Below are 18,857 nucleotides of genomic sequence, written 5' to 3' on the forward strand. Positions count from 1 at the left end.
ATCTTTATATAGTTCCACTGACTGGCATTTTCAAGGCATTGGATATCTTTTTATATCCTTTTCCATCTTTATATAGTTCCACTGACTGGCATTTTCAAGGCATTGGATATCTTTTTATATCCTTTTCCATCTTTATAAAGTTCCATTACCTTGTTACGCAGGTCTTTTGACAGTTCTTTTCTGCTCCCCATGGCTCAGTATCTAGCCTGCTCAATGCATCCACGTGAGAGCTAACAAACTCATTGACTATTTATACACAGACATTAATTGCAATTTAAAAAGCCACAGGTGTGGGAAATTAACCTTTAATTGCCATTTAAACCTGTGTGTGTCACCTTGTGTGTCTGTAACAAGGCCAACCATTCAAGGGTATGTTAACTTTTGATCAGGGCCATTTGGGTGATTTCTGTTATCATTATGATTTAAAAAGGAGCCAAACAACTATGTGATAATAAATGGCTTCATATGATCACTATCCTTAAATAAAAGGATTTTTTTTTTGTTTTGTTTTTGTTTTGCATGATCAGTCATATTTTCAAAATCAATGCCAAAATGTCACAATTTCTGCCAGGGTATGCAAATTTTGAGCACAACTGTATACTGTATATACACCGATCAACCACAACATTAAAACCACCTGCCTATATATTGTGTAGGTCCCCCTTGTGCCACCAAAACAGTGCCAACCCGCATCTCAGAATAGCATTCTGAGATGCTATTCTCACCACAATTGTGCAGAATGCTTATCTGTTACCATAGACTTTGTCAGTTTGAACCAGTCTGGCCATTCTCTGTTGACCTCTCTCATCAACATCAAGGCATTTCCATCCACAGAACTGCCGCTCACTGGATGTTTTTTGATTTTGGCACCATTCAGAATAAATTCTAGAGACTGTTGTGCATAAAAATCCCAGGAGATCAGCAGTTATAGAAATACTAATACCAACCCATGTGGCACCAACAGTCATCCATGCGATTATCTAATCAGACAATCATGTGGCAGCAGTGCATAAAATTATTCAGATACAGTCACGATCAGAATGGGGGAAAAAAAAAATTCTCAGTGATTTGGACCTTGGTATGATTGTTTGTGCCAGATGGGCTGGTTTGAGTATCTATTTTTTGCTTTGTCATCATGAGGTATGGAGTGTAGATTGATGTGGAATTTTTTTTAAAAAACATTTTAACATATGGCTGCAACATAAAATGTGAAAAAAATGAAGGGGTCTCCATACCTACACTCCATACTTGTGTGCGCGTGCGTGCGCGCGCGTGCGTGCGTGCGTGCGTTCCACATCAATCTACACTCCATACCTCATGATGACAAAGCAAAAAATAGATTTTTGATAAATATGCAAATTTATTAAAGAAAAAACTGAAATATCACATTGACATAAGTATGATGACTCTTTGCTATGACAATTGAAATTTAGCTGAGGTGCATCCCATTTCTCTGTATTATCTTTGAGATGTTTCTACACTTCGACTGGGGTCCACCTGTGGCAAATTCAATTGATTGGACATGATTTGGAAAGGCATATACCTGTCTATATAAGGTCTCACAGCTGAGAATGCATATTAGAGCAAAAACCAAGCCATGAGGTCAAAGGAACTGCCTTCAGAGCTCAGAGACAAGATTGTGCTGAGGCACAGATCTGGGGAAGGCTAAAAAAAAAAAAAAAAAAAAAATTGGCTGCATTGAAGGATTCCAAGAGCACATTGGCCTCCATAATTCTTAAATGAAAGAAGTTTGGAACAACCAGGACTCTTCGTAGAGCTGGTCGCCCAGCAATCGGGGAAGAAGGGCCTTGGTAAGAGAGGTGACCAAGAACCCGATGGTCACTCTTGTTGAGCTCCAGAGATCATTTGTGGAGATGGGACAAACTTGCAGAAGGACAACCATCACTGCAACACTACCGATCTAGGCTTTATGGCAGAGTGGCCAGACGGAAACCACTCAGTGCAAGACACGCAAAAGAGCACATAAAAGACTCAGAATGTGAGAAAAAAGATTCTCTGGTCTGATGAAATGAAGATTGAACTGTTTGGCCTCAATTCCAAGCATCATGTCTGAAGGAAATCAGGCACTGCTCATCACCTGTGCAATACCATCCCAATGGTGAAGCATGATGGTGGAAGCATTATGCTGTGGGGGTGTTTTTCAGCGGCAGGGACTGGGGGACTGGTCAGGGTTGAAGGAAAGCTGAACGAAGCAAAATATAGAGATATCCTTAATGAAAACCTGGTCCAGAGCTCTCAGGACCTCAGACTGGGCTGAAGGTTCACCTTCCAACAGAACAATGACCCTAAACACACAAGCCATGACAAAACATGTGTGGCTTAGAAACAACTCTTTGAATGTCCTTGAGTGGCCCAGCCAGAGCCTGGACTTAAATGCAATCGAACATCTCTGGAGAGACCTGAAAATGGCTGTCCACTGACAATCCCTGTCCAACCTGACAGAGTTTGAGAGGATCTGCAGAGAAGAATGGCAGAAAATCCCCAAATCCAGGTGTGCAAAGCTTGTCGCATCATACCCAAAAAGACTTGAGGCTGTAATCGCTGCCAAAGGTGTTTCAACTAAGTACTGAGTTAAGGGTCTGAATACATGTCAATGTGAGATTTCAGTTTTTTCTTTTGAATAAATTTGCAAAGTTATAAAAAAATCTGGTTTCTGCTATGTCATAATTGGGTATGGAGTGTAGATTGATGTGAAAAAATAAAGCATTTTAGCATAAAGCTGCAACAACCAAATGTGGAAGAAAAAAAAAATGAAGGTGTCTGAATACTTTCTGAATGCACTGTATACGTGTGTGTGTGTTTAGGTGAGGAATAGACTCTACAGCTCACATTTCATCTTATCAAGCAGATCTGTCAGTTTTATTATTTATGGATGTTTGTACTCGAAGGACATATCACAAAACACACAAGGCAGCAGCTCAAAGATTGTGTGTATATTACTTTCTTAGATTGGCTCCAGTGAGGTTAGTTGTTAAGAACCATGAAAGTCTTAAATGAACACACACTCACAAACACACTCAGTCACAGTGCATTTAACCATCAGTGAGCAGCTAAACAATCATCAGAATAATGTGGAGTCACTACACTATTGAAGTAAGAATGTCAAGGTCTTTATGTGTGCGTGTTTTTGTCTGCCAGTGGTGTTTATGTTCCCTCTCCGTTGTTTTCATTAGAGCAATTTCCATCCTGAGAGATAGCTGTGTGTGTGTACGATGAAGGATTTTACCAGGTCAAAGTTTTCTCAGTTCTCAAGACACAGTCTAAATGAGTTAGTAAACCACCCCAGTACTTCCAGAATGCTCCTGTAGAAACACACACAAGAATTGTACTACTGAAGTAAACGTATCTTTTTTCCAATTTAAGTCTATTTATCTTAGTATTGGCTGTAGACTAGGCAGCTTCCTTATCAAGGTGTTCGCTCACTAGATGCATCTGGCGGATGACACGTTGTCCAAAAATGTAAAAACATTATTTTCTATGTACGCACGCCAGTGTCCGGCTACAACTCTGGTTGCTGCCGAAAATAATGCCGTGCCACTCACCTTTTTCCATTATATTACATTAAACTCAACCCAAATAATTTTAAAGAGGCATACATTATTGCCTTAAGCCTAGTAGAAGATACACTGAATATAGGCAATGTTTCTGTAACAGTTATGTTAAGTATTTGTGGTTTGACAGTTTGAATAAAGCCTAGGCTGCATATAGAGAAATTACTTAATAAATGTAGCTCTTGCTAATCTTTCAGTTTGTGTAGTTGCACTGTTTCTTTCATTCACCAACCTGTAAACGCACTGATGTCACCTTGTTCATTCTTGAGGAAGTGCAGCCTTTGTTTTGTAAATTTTGTCTTTACTGTGATTACTGTTAATTCACTGTTTTGGACTGCCCCCTCCATTTACCACACCGATGTGTTCTGTGCGCAATACCTGTGCGTTGTTCTACCCGCCACATGGCGCATCTCATCCAGTGTGCGACCACCTTAAGACAGGTTCCTAACTGTCATGGAACCTCGTATGTGACCATTTAAAATGCTCAATATAAACAACTCTGCGTACCAAACAAATAGTGCTTTGCACAGTAGACTTGACTTGCAATTGATTTCAATCGAGTTAGCATGTTGCTAGGCTACTCTAATAAGCATAAAAATACCAAGCAAAAAAAAAATACTGGGTAAAATAATGACACTAAACTATTTTTATCAATACACAATCATGATTTCTCACTTCATCCACCATCTTAAATGTATTTTTCTACTTGTCGTTATGTATCTGGGATTGCTTTGTAGGATACGTGCCAAAAGAATGTACACTAAGTCAGATAACCTAAAAAAAATTTGCTTCATGCAGTAACTTCTAAATGAACTGGTTTTATTCAAGTGAAAAATATAATATTAACATACTTAATGTGACTAAATCAACCAGACTACATTGTTACATCAACGAAAATCATTTTAAAGGGTTAGATTAAGTAGAAATAGATCTTTAAGGTAACAATTGCATGTTACCAGTTTTTACAGTGTATTTTAGGAGGTAGCATAATTAAGATGCCTACAAATTTATATCAGCCTTTGTGTCACAAAAACACACCTATGATGCCTCCATCAGCAGCTCACTAAGATTTGGAACATAGCATATTTTTTATTGCATTAAGTGTTCAATTAAGGGCCCTGAGAAGAGTATTTTCCTTCTCTACACTCTGTCTCTCTCTCGTTTATGTTCCCTAAGTAGTAGATGTTTGTTTTTTGTCTTACTGTCACAAGGAATGAGAGGCACAGGCACACACATTCCAGGCCCAGATTAGGGATACACATGTGCGAGACTAGTCGACTAAATGGTTCTGATGCTGCTAGTCGACACTGAAATTACTAGTCAGATAATAATTCCCCCATTAAACTGATCATCATCTACAGAGGCTGCACTTAAATTACTGTCATATTAATGTTGCATATTTTAAATAGAATTAATAATACAAATGTTATTTAAAAAAAGAGGATATCTGGAGCAGATACAAAGTTTAATTTCACCTCGGGCTGCGCGTGTTTCTTCCCTCTCTCACTCGCGGCGCACGCAGGAAAATGTCCTCTCGCTAGACAAGCAAACTCAGCAAAGTAGTTATGAAATCACTTCGGTGGTGGTGCGGGAATCGGATTTCCAAACGTTTGAAAGTCCTTATGGATGTTTTTACATTTGAGTCTTCTTTAAATCTGTGCATGCTTGTAAGTTATTTTCCCACTAAGTGTGCTTTTTCAAGCACAGGATAGCAGCCTCAGGTGAGTCAGGTTTATTGTAGGCTACATCACAGGACTATTTTTTTTTCTATCCTATGGCTACTTCAAAAAAAAAAAAACTGTTATTGGTTAACGTTCTTTACCGAACAGCTGTCATATAAGATCAATGGCTAATGCACGTCGTGAAATATGCACAACTTTTCAGCACATTCTTTTTTTTTTTTCTCTAGTAGATTTGGCTTACCTGTTAATTATTTCCAACAATGTTCTGACTGTTTTAATATGTTAAATAACTTTTGCATGGTGAATTCCGTTTAGAACAGGCTGGGTTGCTCTGTTGGTGCTGCACTATTCATTCAATTGTTTTCAATAAATATGCCTGTTAATTATTCACTAACGTTGAATCGGTGAATGCGTGTCATGTTCTATATTTAATGTACAATGATCATAATGCAAGGCCAGTACCTCGCAGATAAATGCCCCTTTTCAGTCAAATTTAGCTTTGGATTTGAAATAGATCAATTATTTTTAATGGGTCGCATAAACACTTGGTTTTTTATTTTTTTTTTATTTTATTTTTTTTTTTACTGTTTTCTGAAGGTTGGTTTCTTTTTAGACTAGTCGACTTCAAAATTTCAGTTTAAACGTCAGTGAAATTAGTCGTTCAGCACATCCCTAGTCCAGATATAGCTATAGTTATTTTCTCCACAACAACAATATCAAGAGACATTCTTACCATACTACGTTCATCTGATATTTTAGACTTCAAGATGTTCTCCAGTTACTGTATAAGAGATGTATTGTCCAGAATAGCTGGTATCTGAAGAACTTTTTTTCTTTCAGTAACTGAATAAAGTTTCAAATTTGGAGCTTCACAGGCCTTAGAATAAAGCAATATGCCACGAAAGGCTGTGTTGCAAATTTTCATTAAAACATTCTTTTATAAAACAAAGACATTATAAGATTTAGTCCCTGACTATGTAAACAATAAGATTATTCTCTGGGTGCTGTGCAGTTATGAAAATAGTAGCTAGATGATAAGGTATTTTTTTGTGACTGTTCTGATTTGTCCATGTTCAAATCACTACTCAAAATTGATCTTTTCAGGATTGCTTTTAATGTATGATTAATGTTGTGTGTGATAGGTTTTACTGTATTGTTTTTGACTATTTTTTAAATTCACATAAAGCATCTTTGAGTACCTTAAAGCGCTCCTATAAATATTTTCTGCGATCCTAAAAGCACATCTGTTTTTCATTATTTACCAAGGATTAATATAAACAAGAATAATCAATTAAACACAATCACAATAATCATCATATGACTCACCCTCACATACTGTATTTACTCATCAGATCATCTCAATCAATCAAACAAAGAACAGGATCAAGTTTCATTCTCTGTACTGGAGTTATTCATTAGCTTGATCTACTGTTTACGTAGAGGCCTGGGCTACTATGTGCTAGTGTGTTTCATTTGAGTTCATCTTTAGGGTTATGAATGTGTGTGTGTCATACACTTGACCCATCACATTCTCTTCACCCTTCCTCCTCCATTCATGGGTAGAGAGAGGCATATCAGTCAAAGTATTGTTAATTTTGATACTGATGTTGTATCAAAGAGGACCGACCGATCCTCACATAAATTTTTGTATTTAATTTACCATGAAAATGAATGCGTTCCATAAGCTTCGAAGTGTAAAAAATAACTACACTCGCTGAGCACTTTATTAGGAACACTATACTAATACTAGGTAGGGCCCCCTTCTGCTTTCAAAACAGCCTCAATTTTTCGTGACATGGATTCCTTAAGATGTTGGAAATATTCCTTTTGAGATTCTGGTTCATGCTGACATGATTGCATCATGCAGTTTCTGCAGATTTGTCAGCTGCACATTCATGCTACGAATCTCCCATTCTACCACATCCCAAAGATGTTCTATTGGATTCAGATCTGGTGATTGGGAAGACCACTAAAGAACGGTGAACTCATTGTCATGTTCATGAAACCAGTTCAAGATGACTTTTGCTTTGTGACATGGTGCATTATCATGCTGGAAGTAGCCATTAGAAGATGGGAAAATTGTGGCCATGAAGTGATGCACATGGTCAGCAACAATACTCAAATAGGCTGTGGCATTCAAGCGATGATTGATTGGTATTAGCAGGCACAAAGTGTGCCATGAAAACATTCCCCACTCCATTACACCACCACCACCAGCCTGGACTGTTGACACAAGACAGGTTGGGTCCATGGATTCATGCTGTTGGCGCCACATTCTGACCCTACCATATGTGTGCCTTGGCAGAAATCGAGATTCATCAGACCAAGCTACGTTTTTCCAGTTCAGCTGCCTGATTTTGTTGAGCCTGTGTATGTAGTATGTATAATATAGTATATACATCATTTTAAGAAAGGTATTGTATCAGTATCAGCAACATTGGTCTACTTGGCATCAGATTGAAAAGAAAATAAGTGGTATTAAAGTCTCTTTCAAAGCAAGTCCGTCCACTCTGCGGCCATCTTGGGAATGCTCCTAGGCAGATATCTTCTATGTATACAAGAGCTATACAAGGACAAATAACATATTTCCAGATGGTTGGTCAAATAACATTTCAAATCGGCAGTAAAATCTGACAGCAGTGGTATCGTAAATTGTGCTGCTTCAGCTGCTAAAAAAAACACTTTTTCAGGCTGGTCCAGCTAATGCGCATACTTGTCTTGAGTTAACTGACATGCGATGTCTCTATCAAAAAGGTTATTGGCTATTTTACCTGTAAAGTGTGACTTTTCTTACATGTCAGAGTAGTATGTGTGTGTTATGCCTTGATGTGAAAATCAATCCAGCTCCTTGTTTACAACAATTTTCAGTTTGGTGAACTGGTAAATCTTTACAATAAGCCATACATTTTTTAAAGCATTTACATTTAGTCATTTAGCAGATGCTTTTATCCTAAGCGACTTACAAAATGAGGAACATAAGCAATTCATACAAAAGCCAGCAATATCCGCAGTATCGCACTGCTAAGTTCTAATCGTAGCTGGACTAGTACAGAAGTTAGAGCAGAAGAAAGACACAACAGAATTTTTTTTTTGTTGTTTTTAATATAGAACACCTAGAAGTGCCTTATATTCTATATTATATAAACATATATTAATGGTATTAGTAAATGTTGAAATGAACCTTAACCAAGATTAATAAATACTGTAGAAGTATTTTTGATTTGTTAATGTTAAATAATGTAGTTTACTTATGTTAAGGAATACAGCCTTATTATAAAGTGTTACCAGTGAATGTATGTCAGGATTGATTACAACATGTAGTGTAGAATAATAAAAAAACAAATTGTGATTTGTAAAGTAACAGAACTTTATTCTAACTGAAATGTAAAGAGGTAATATGCTAATAACTAAGGTAATGGGTAATGTGAATAGCTATAAAAGTGTTTCCTCCCAGCGTGCTTTGCTGTTGTTAAAGCACAGAGATTGGGTCAGATCTTCTGCTCCAGTTCCTCATCCCCTGCCCCAAGCCGTGTGTGTGTGTGTGTGTGTATTATAGTTTGAGTTACATAAGCAATTTAGGATTCAAAGGCACACATTTATATTGCTAAACTGATTGTACAGCTATAGATATGCACAAAACGTCCATACGCTCTGATCAGTCAACTCTCATTTTAAGCAGATGGACACCAGCAGGGTGTTTTCGTTAACAGTGTGCAGCACAGGTTGATGGTAAATTATAGTGATGATCTTGTCTCTATCTCACTGTCCTACACTAAAACATACATGATCCCTGGACACACTGTATTGAGTCCTTAAGCTGTCACCCATTGTCTTGACCCATTCTTGTTCACGTGACACATTTATTTTATGTTCAATAAAATCTAACAGATAAAATTTCCCATGGAACTTAACCATAAATCATTTAACGAAATGATGCTATGTAGATCTAGTCTCCACGATGCAGTAGGACTGGGTGATATGGGAAAAACTAAAATCAACCAGGTCTGAAGAGACTCATGTGAAATCATACAGGAGAGAAGCCAGTGAGTTGAGTTTGTGGCAAAACCTTTTACAGTGCTTGCATATTGTTCTGTCTTTTACTGCATATGATAATTCATACTCAAAGTAGAACTGAAGTGACATTCATTACAAGATGATTAGTTAAAACCTTTCAAAATGCACTTACATTGTTTTGCATTTTGTGACTTTCAGTCGAATAAAAGACTATTTTTCCAGTCATATACACTAAAGTTTTATGTTTTGAAAAGTTTTGAAACACTTGCCTGAAATGTTTCTCATGATCTTAAAAATCTTTTGATCTGAAGGCATATTAATTTATTTCATTACAAAACTAAAATGTAATAAAAAAAAGGTTTTTTTGAAACCTTGGACCAAATAATAAAGAAAAGTGCCCAACATAGATGGGAATACTGTTTAAAAAGCATCCCAGGGTGATACCTCAAGAAAATGTCAAGAGTACATGTCTGCAAAGGGTGACTACTTTGAAGATGCTAAAATATAACACCGTTTTGATTTATTTTGGATTTTGTTTAGTCACAACATAATTCCCATAGTTCTAAATTATTATAAAGAATGAGTAAGTGTTTCAAAACGTTTGACCGGTAATGTAAATAGTGTTAAAATATCGTCTCGTCTCGTTCTCAGGGACCCAGTATTGTGTATCGTCTCGTCTCGGGAGCTATGTGTATCGTCACACCCCTAATACACAGTTTAGGATTTAATCCTACATAAGGTGTGTGACTTTTTTATATAATTAAAATTATCCAATTTTATTATTTTCAGCTGACGTTTGACTTCAACGAAAGACTTTCTTGTGATGCTCCATAGTACAGCTCAGTAGGTGGCCATAATGCACCATAAACTTGATTGCCAACATCACAAGAAGAAGAAACCCTTTCTTGCCTGTGACAGCGCTATGATCATGAAATTTGTTTTTTAACTAAATAGTACATACATAAACAGCAATGGTAATGATATCTGAGTTGTTGTTGTTGTGTTGTCGATAGCTGTACTGCATTGTCAGAGCTGTCTTGTTCGATACACAACGATGTTAAATTAGCCAGAGAGCTAGCGGCTACCGAGCCTCATTGCCAGTTTCCATGACAGCAGGGCTGCCTGTTAAAACTTCCTAATGGACTGATTTCATGACAGTGATTCAATTAGCTAGTTGTGTGTATAACTTTGCCGAACTGCTTGCGTTTTTAGCAAGACGAACCTGATTCTATCGTCTAGATGTAGAACATAGGCTAAATATTAGAGTTTGACCGTAATGGGTTTTTTAATGGCCAATGCCGATATCCAGAGAGCAGGGTGGCCGATGGGCTGATATTATGCCGATATGTCACAGTTTAAGATAGCAAATAACATATAAAATTGCAAAAAAAAATTTTTTTTTTAAATTTACTTTTTAAATTTTACTTAATAGAACTATATTTACTTAAATTCTACACAGTTTTATTTATTTATTTATTATCCTTTTTTCTCCCCAAGTTGGCATGTCCAATTCCCACTGCATACTAGGTCCTCGTGGTGGCGCGGTTACTCGCCTCAATCCGGGTGGCGGAGGACAAGTCTCAGTTGCCTCCAATTCTGAGATAGCCCGCGCATCGTCACGTGGTTTGCTGTGCATGACACCGCGGAGACTCGTAGCATGTGGAGGCTCATGCTACTCTCCGCGATCCATGCACAACTTACCATGCGCCCCATTGAGAGCAAGAACCACTAATCGCAACCACGAGGAGGTTACCCCATGTAACTCTAATCTCCTTAGCAACTGGGCCAATTTGGTTGCTTAGGAGACCTGGCTGGAGTCACTCAGCACACCCTGGATTCTAACTCGTGACTCCAGGGGTGGTAGTCAGCATCAATACTCGCTGAGCTACCCAGGCCCCTTCACACAAAATTTTAACTTTATAAAAAAGAACATTTAAAAAAAAAATTAAAAAAATAAGATTGTTTTTTAAATGGTAGATAGCAGTTTCTTCTGATTTCTGTTTAGTCATCCAATTCATTTTTTTAAACAAAGCAATATATTGTATAATATATTAGGTAGAAGGAAATAGTGCACACAGTAGTCTAGCAACCATGGATGTCATGTGCGCATTAGCAATCACATTTTCTCACAAAAGACAGAATCAAACCAGTTGTACATAAAGTGCACAGTGAATATGACATACCTGCAGAGCACGTGAACCGCTTTTACTTTGAAGTTGCTCTCACGTGCTAGTGCGAATCCAGTGAGCAGCAATCTCCTGACATCTCTGTTAACACGGCTCGGATTGCCTGCTTGGATTGTCACGGACTGACCGTCATGTTACATTCATAAATCACAGGAACTGAGTTTTGATCCAGGCTGACCGATAACACGCTTCAGTTCAGAGGAAGATATGAGCGCTTGACTGGAAGAAAGAAAACACTGGATTTTTGTGAGGTTTGTGAATTACATCTGTTTAAATGAGATATCCGCATATTTGTAGACCATATATGAAAGAAGTATGATATTTGCGTTTTTATCATCAGACAAGAAAGTTAAAAGCCACAGGCAACTGTTGAAAAGAGGCTGATAGAATACATGCTTTAGAGGAAGAAATATGAGTGCTCCTCAGGATGTTGGATTTGCGCAAGTTTTGAGGTTTGTGAATTACACGATTAAATGAGATATCTGCATATTTGCTGACGGTTTATGATTGAAGTTTTATTGATATTTGCCTTTAATTATTAGCCAAGACAGTTAAAAGTTATAGGGCATTTTTTAAGGAGAGAGAGGGAGAGTGAAACAGGCTAGCACTTAAACATTGAGCTCATACGTGTCTGTTGCGGCTTTGATATGCGGGACCATTTAAATAAGGAGTTGTTGCACATAACAAAACGAACTGTGATTGGTTGTTTACATGTCTCTGATGGCTCCTTCACGTGCAAGAAACTAACCGGCCAAACTGGAAAATGTATCGCCCAATACCAATAATTTAAAAAAATCAGAATAGCGGCCGATTTATCAGCCATAGCGATATCGGTCAACCACTTCTAAATATCGAAAACTACTTTGTTTTTTTCCTGATAAATATCAATATCGTTTTATCACCCTGCCCTACGATGCAGCTCTGCCCTGGGGCCTAGTCTTAATGATGCAGCTCTGTCCTGGGGTCTAACCTACACCATAAAGGTTGTGCTGGGGCCTAGCCTTCAGGATTTAACTCTTCCCTGCGGCCTAGGCCTTTATTATGCAGCTATGTCCTGGGCCCTAGCCTCCAACATAAAGCTCTGTCTTGGGGCCTAGCCTCCACGCTTAATCTCTGTCCTGCAGCTTTGTCTGCATGATGCAACATCTATCTTACAGCTCTGTCCTTGGGCCTAGCTATCACAATGCGGAACTGTCCTGGGACCTAGCCTTCACCATGCAGCTCTGTTCTGAGGCCTTGCCTCCACAATGCAGTTCTGTCATGGTGCCTAGCATCCATGAATTAACCATGTCCTGAGGCCTTGTCTCCATGATGCAGCTCTGTCCTGGGGCCTAGCCTCAAAAATTGAATTCCGTGTAGAAGCCTTGTCTCATGATGCAGCTCTGTCCTGGGGCCTAGCCTTCACAATGCAGCTCTGTCCTGGGGACTAGCTTCTGTGATTTAATTCTTTCCTGAGGTGTTGTCTCATGATGCAGCTCTGTCATTGTGTCTAGCCTCCATGATTAACTCTGTCTTGAGGCCTTGTCTCCACGATACAGCTCTGTCCTGGGGCCTAGGTTCCACAATTTAACTCTGTCCTGAGACCTTGTCTTGTGTTGCAGCTCTGTCCTTGGGCCTAGCCTCCACAGTGCAGCTCTGTGTTGGTGGCATTGTGCAGCTCCATTTGGTCTAGTTGTACAGGTAAAATCCTGTTTCAATGCTCACTGGCCCCATTTACAAATGAAGATGTGTTTTTGCCGTTTCATTTGAAACAGGATGATGAAATGGGAAGACTGGTATAAACGGGGTCCAATATGTTTTGAGATTTGTCAACTTTAACCACATTGCAGGTGGTTGAAATTGGTCAAAAACATATGTGACCACATTGGGCTTGTAGTGTAAACACTCATCCGTTCAAATGTGTTTGAACAGCAGTGAAGCACTGCCAATTCACCTGTCAATCAACCAATGTGTAAAAACAAGAGTTTATAACCTTACCGATTACATGAGACTTTTAAAAAAAAAATAACCGTCCGATTGGAAAATGAGAAAAGGCAAATACATGTACATGCAAAACATTTATTGGAACTTCTTCAGTGTGCCTGATATCAAAAAGCAGGGACAAAGAAGAGAAGCATGCACATTCAATTCTTCCTAAACTCGAGTTGCTCTGTCCTGTGGCCTAAAACCCCTTTGTCCTGGAAGCTGCTCCTCATCAATGAATTTGTCTTCACCTTTAATCTTGAATTTGGTAATTGGGCTTTTAAATACTTCATGCACACACACACAGTGACGGTTTCTGAACAGACAGTTTACAAGCCATTTGAAGATCATATTTACTACCAATCAGCAGGTTTCATACAAGTAAATTTCGACCCCACTGTTCAGATGAGACATCACACACACGCACTGCAGCGTATTGTTTAATGCTGAAACAGCGTGCTGCTCTCTGCTTACTGGAGATGACACAGATAGGTTCTCTTACACACACAGCGAGAAGAGTCTCCATCTTTCCATTGCCATACATGTGTCTGAAGTCTTCAACTCACTCATAATTGTATGTGTGTGCCAGTGTTTCAGTACACAGATGGTTGTTGAGCTCAGGAACAGCATAGCAGGGAGACTGGAGTGAGTGAGAGAGAGAGAGAGAGAGAGAGAATGTGTTTTGCACTGCCCCTTATTCGGAATGTGTCACATGACCACCCAGTTGCCTTGGTAACTGCAGTTCCGATTTGCAGGTACTTCGCCTATACAGCTCAGAGATGCTGTTCTTCATAACCCCCATGCATCTATCTTGCTAACTATCAGAGATGGGATCTGATTACAGGTCAATTATTTAGTTTTGATGTGTGTGATATGACATAACTCAGTTATGCCTGCTGAGCTTTTATTACCGCTTTGAGCAGTTGTGCATTAATAAACACAGATTAGAACATATTGAAAGATTCATTAATTTATTTTATTTTATTTATGCTTTCTCTCATTATCGCACCTTGCACAGGTGTCTTTGTGTGGATGTGCAAAGTTTTTTAGTACCTATTGAAGGCATAAAATGCATTTCTTTTCTGCATTTGTCTTTCAAGTCATTCTGATTATGCAAGACAAGTAGCATTTGACAGTTTACATAAATAATCCCAGATGAAAATTGTATTGCTCAGAGGTTGCTCTTTCATAGCTCATAGGAGACTTAATGTAGTTTCTAGTAAAGTATCAACTTTCCTGAAATTCCTGGAGAAATACAATCAGAAACAAATGAGTCGATCGTTGACATAAGTATACTGTAATGGTATTGAGCAATAAAATTGTTGATTGCACAGCCCAGACTTTGGTATCTAGACAAATCTGAGCACTGTTTGTGATACTGAGGTCACTTCTGAAACTCTAGAAATGACACATGTAATATTACAAGGTCCTTTTCCCTGGAGTAAAATCTGATTATATTTCTTATCCAATTAAACTATGATACAAATCACCAAACACAAACGCACACTCTTTCTTTCTCTTGCCTTTTCTTACCTTCATCTAATGAGTGAAATAAAAACATGGAAACCCTTTTCACAGACTGTGATGATGCATTACTGTCTTACTTTAGTAGCTTAAATCTAACCAATTTATTTTATTTTTTTTTATTATTCTTTGCGTTATATTACACTGCCATTCATAAAAAAAAATTAAAAAAAACGTGTAATCTTAAAGTAGTCGCCACTGCAATTTACTCCACAAGAGTTTATTTCCGTGTTCCAAACCCAGAAATGTGAAAAGGGTCTATTGCTGCCCTGGAATCTGTGTGATTAAAGTCTTTATCTTGGACAGAAATCTAAGAAGCAAGAGACTGTCTCCATTTCCTCTACATTCAATTTCATTGCTGTCTAAGTGAAACAGTTGAGATTTTAAAGAGATTTAATTTGGGATTTTTCTTTCCTAGGGAATATCTGAAATTTCGCACTAGTGTTGATGGACTCTTAAAGACCTCATTCTGGATTGCATCAGTCGTTTTAGACAGTGCTGATCATTTTGTTTCTCTTTTTCAGAGGTAAGAGGAAAAATGGGTGGGAAGCTGAGCAAAAAGAAGAAGGGATACAATGTAAACGACGAGAAGGCAAAAGAGAAGGACGCCAAGACGGAGGGAGCGTCGGCGGAGGAGAACGAAGCTCTGAAAGACAAGGAGGAAGCTGCTGCCACCACGGAGACGACCAATGACACAGCGGCAGCCAGCAAAGAAGCTACACCTGGTGCTGAAAGTAATTCCATTGCACCCAAGGAGGAGGAAAAAACCTCTGCACCTCCGGAGGAGCCTGCAGCTAATGCTAACGCTCCTAAAGCCTCTGACAACAAGACCAGCGAGGCTGCCAATGCAGAGGCCGCCAAGAGCCCTGATGCCCCTCCCGCCAAAGCGGAAGAAAAATCTGCCCCCTCTGCAGTTCCAGCAAATGACAAAGAGCCTGCTAAAGAGCCCGCCCCTCCTGCTAAAGATCCCACCCCTCCTGTAGCCACAGCGACGGAGAGCAAGGCTGACTCTGAGTCTAAAAAGACTGAGGCTCCGCCCGCAAAGGAATCCACCCCTGCAGAGCCAATCACCACGGAGTCAAGCACCGCCCCCAATAAGGAGCAAGCAGTTGCTGTGCAGGATTAACAGTGAACGACAAGATTAATGATGGAATGAAAACGGTCAAATCTACATAATAAATCTAGCCCGCCCATTTTAAATTCAGTAATTATAATATTAATAATGATAATAGTAACAGTAATAATTATAACAGGCTGGACTTTATCATCGTTTGAGCGATAGACATGATCATGGTGAATAAGACTGATAGTTATGATGATAAAGATTATCTTTAATATCCAATTGAACTTTGATACAAACCACCAGCCCCAAACACCTCTCTCTCTCTCTCTCTCTCTCTCTCTCTCTCTCTCTCTCTCTCTCTCTCTCTCTCTCTCTCCTTGCTTTCTACCTCCACTTAATAAGGGGTGGAATAAAAACATGGAATCTGTTCATTACCACACTCCAATTCTCACTTCCCTCCATTTGAGTGTGATGTGATGGCAGTGGGTGGGGTTAATGTATATGTGTGTGTGTGATAGTAATAATAGTAATCCAGCCTCCCTGATTCATATTTCCTGTTTGCTGCTTTCTAGTTTGTGACTGGCATTGTGTCTGCTTATCCCGACTTACTTTGATTCTCTCTCTCACTCTGTTCTCACGTATCAGTGGAAATAAAGTCAGTGTACAGCACAATGCATACATACAAACAGGGTCAAAAAATTAACACTCGCCAAGTGCCAAATGAGCGTAACAATAGCTTTGGCTATTTATTGGACATAATAATAAATAAAAAAAATTCTTTTTTTTTTTGTTGAATTGAACCCTTGTTGTTGATTTAAAGGAATATTCCTGGTTTAGTCAAATTAAGATCAATCAACAGCATTTGTGGCATAATGTTGATTACCACAAAAAAAATTATTTCGACTCATCCCTCCTTTTCTTGAAAAAACAAAAAAGCAAAAATAGAGGTTACAGTGAGGCACTTACAATGGAAGTGAATGGGGCCAGCTTTTGGAGGGTTTAAAGACAAATGTAAAGCTTATAATTTGATCAAAGCACTTACATTAATTCTTCTGTTAAAACTCATGTATTATTTGAGCTGTAAAGTTGTTTAAATCGTCATTTTTACAGTCATTTTAGGGTTTGTTGACTACATTATGGCATTGAAGTTGTAAATTTGGCTATAACTTTACATAGAAAAGTTAGTGATTTCATCACATTAAAATCACACTAACACACATTGTTTACATGTTGTGATTATACGTTTGAAATGGTCAGTATTTGACCATTTACAGATTGGCTCCATTAACTTCCATTATAAATGCCTCACTGTAACCCAGATTTTTCCTTTTTTTTTTGTTTTTTTTTTAAGAAAAGGGGCAAGTCAAAATAAATTTGTTGTGATAATATTATGCCACAAATGCTGTCGATTGAGCTTAACATTTAATGTAAGTAAATCAAATACGTACAAGCCATCTACCAAAGAAAACATCTAAGTTCATAACTTTTACCTCAGTGGAAGATTTGCAATCAGAAATTTATTTAGAACGCATAGTTGTTTTTTTCCAGACCTCCATGTGGCGGCACACATGTAGAATATTCCTTAAGCAACCAAATCGAAAATATACGGAGCAAAATAATGGTGTGACGTCTTTGTGGCAGGTGCAGTTTCACTGAGAGATGAGGTCTGACTCATCTTGTATATGATGCTGCGAGTGCTGATCACAAATATACAAAGAATAAACAGCAAAATATTTCCATGGTAGCAACAAAAATATATTTTCTAAAAAATAATGCAAAATAAATTTTCATAGCTGGTAAGAAATATTTATGGCTGGTAATTTTTTTTTTTTTTTTTAATTCGACAGCCATTGAAATGCGTGGCAAAAGGTTAATTTTGGGCCCTGCATACACACATAGACACACACAGTATTGAATGTTAGCGGCATTAGTGTTTTTGTCTGGATGTTTAAAGTGACAGTGAAAGAGTGTGCGTGTGTGTAGAGATTGGGGGTATGAAGTGAGTGTGTGTGTTGTAAAAAGTTATGCATGGTATGAGCATGGATTTTGTGAAAATGTTTGTGTGTGTGTTTGTGTTAATGGAGTTCTGGTCTTTCTGTACTTTGAAAGAAGTCGTTTTCATGATGTCAGAGAGAGAGAGAGAGAGTCCAGACCTCTAAACTCACCAAACAGGACACTTTTCACATGCACTGTTCTCGTTGTGAGGGCTGTGTGTGTGTTTGCATGTCAGTGGTTGGCCCTATTGCTGTGTATTTTTGGTTGCTGTGGAGATAATGTTGCTACAGGTGATATTTCATTTAAATTAACTCTTTCTCTTTCTCTCTGTTCCTTTCTCTGTCCTTTCTCTTTTCAATCCTTTTCTGAAACTCCCTGGTAAAATAAAAAAAAAATAAAATGGAAGAACTGAGATATATGTACTTGTATACATGGAGCAACATTAATAAAATGAAAGAAACCGATTGAAAATCAGTTAACATGTCTTGATTTAATGTGTTTGTGTTTTCACAGATAAAAGAGAAAATCACAAAGCATACATGGCGTCAGTGTTTCACCCCTACACACACTTGAATTTATTCTTTCTTAAAGGAATGGTTCAATACAATTTAAGCTCAATCGACAGCATTTGTGGCATAATATTGATAACCGCAAAAAAATATTTAGACTTGTGCTAAAAGGGCAAAACTTGACGTTACAGTGAGGCACTTACAATGGAAGTGAATGTGGCCAAGTTTTGGAGGGCTTAAAGACAGAAATGTGAAGCTTATGATTTTATAAAAGCACTTACAACAATTCTTCAGTTAAAACTCATGAGCTGTAAAGTTGTAAATCGTAATTTTTACAATCATTTTAGAGT

General features: G+C 38.2%; 1 protein-coding gene across 1 annotated transcript in view; it reads left to right on the forward strand.

Moving 5' to 3' along the window:
* LOC127443130 (brain acid soluble protein 1 homolog) overlaps positions 1–18,472 on the forward strand; it is a 31,129-nt gene extending 12,657 nt beyond the window's left edge. Inside the window, exon 2 of the mRNA XM_051701665.1 lies at positions 15,465–18,472. Within this exon, the coding sequence (XP_051557625.1) occupies positions 15,479–16,066 (588 nt within the window). The 5' untranslated portion in view covers positions 15,465–15,478 and the 3' untranslated portion in view covers positions 16,067–18,472. The remainder of the gene's footprint in view (positions 1–15,464) is intronic.
* Positions 18,473–18,857: the final 385 nt, after the last annotated feature.

This window comes from Myxocyprinus asiaticus, chromosome 6 (assembly GCF_019703515.2).
Source record: "Myxocyprinus asiaticus isolate MX2 ecotype Aquarium Trade chromosome 6, UBuf_Myxa_2, whole genome shotgun sequence".
Taxonomy (NCBI): domain Eukaryota; kingdom Metazoa; phylum Chordata; class Actinopteri; order Cypriniformes; family Catostomidae; genus Myxocyprinus; species Myxocyprinus asiaticus.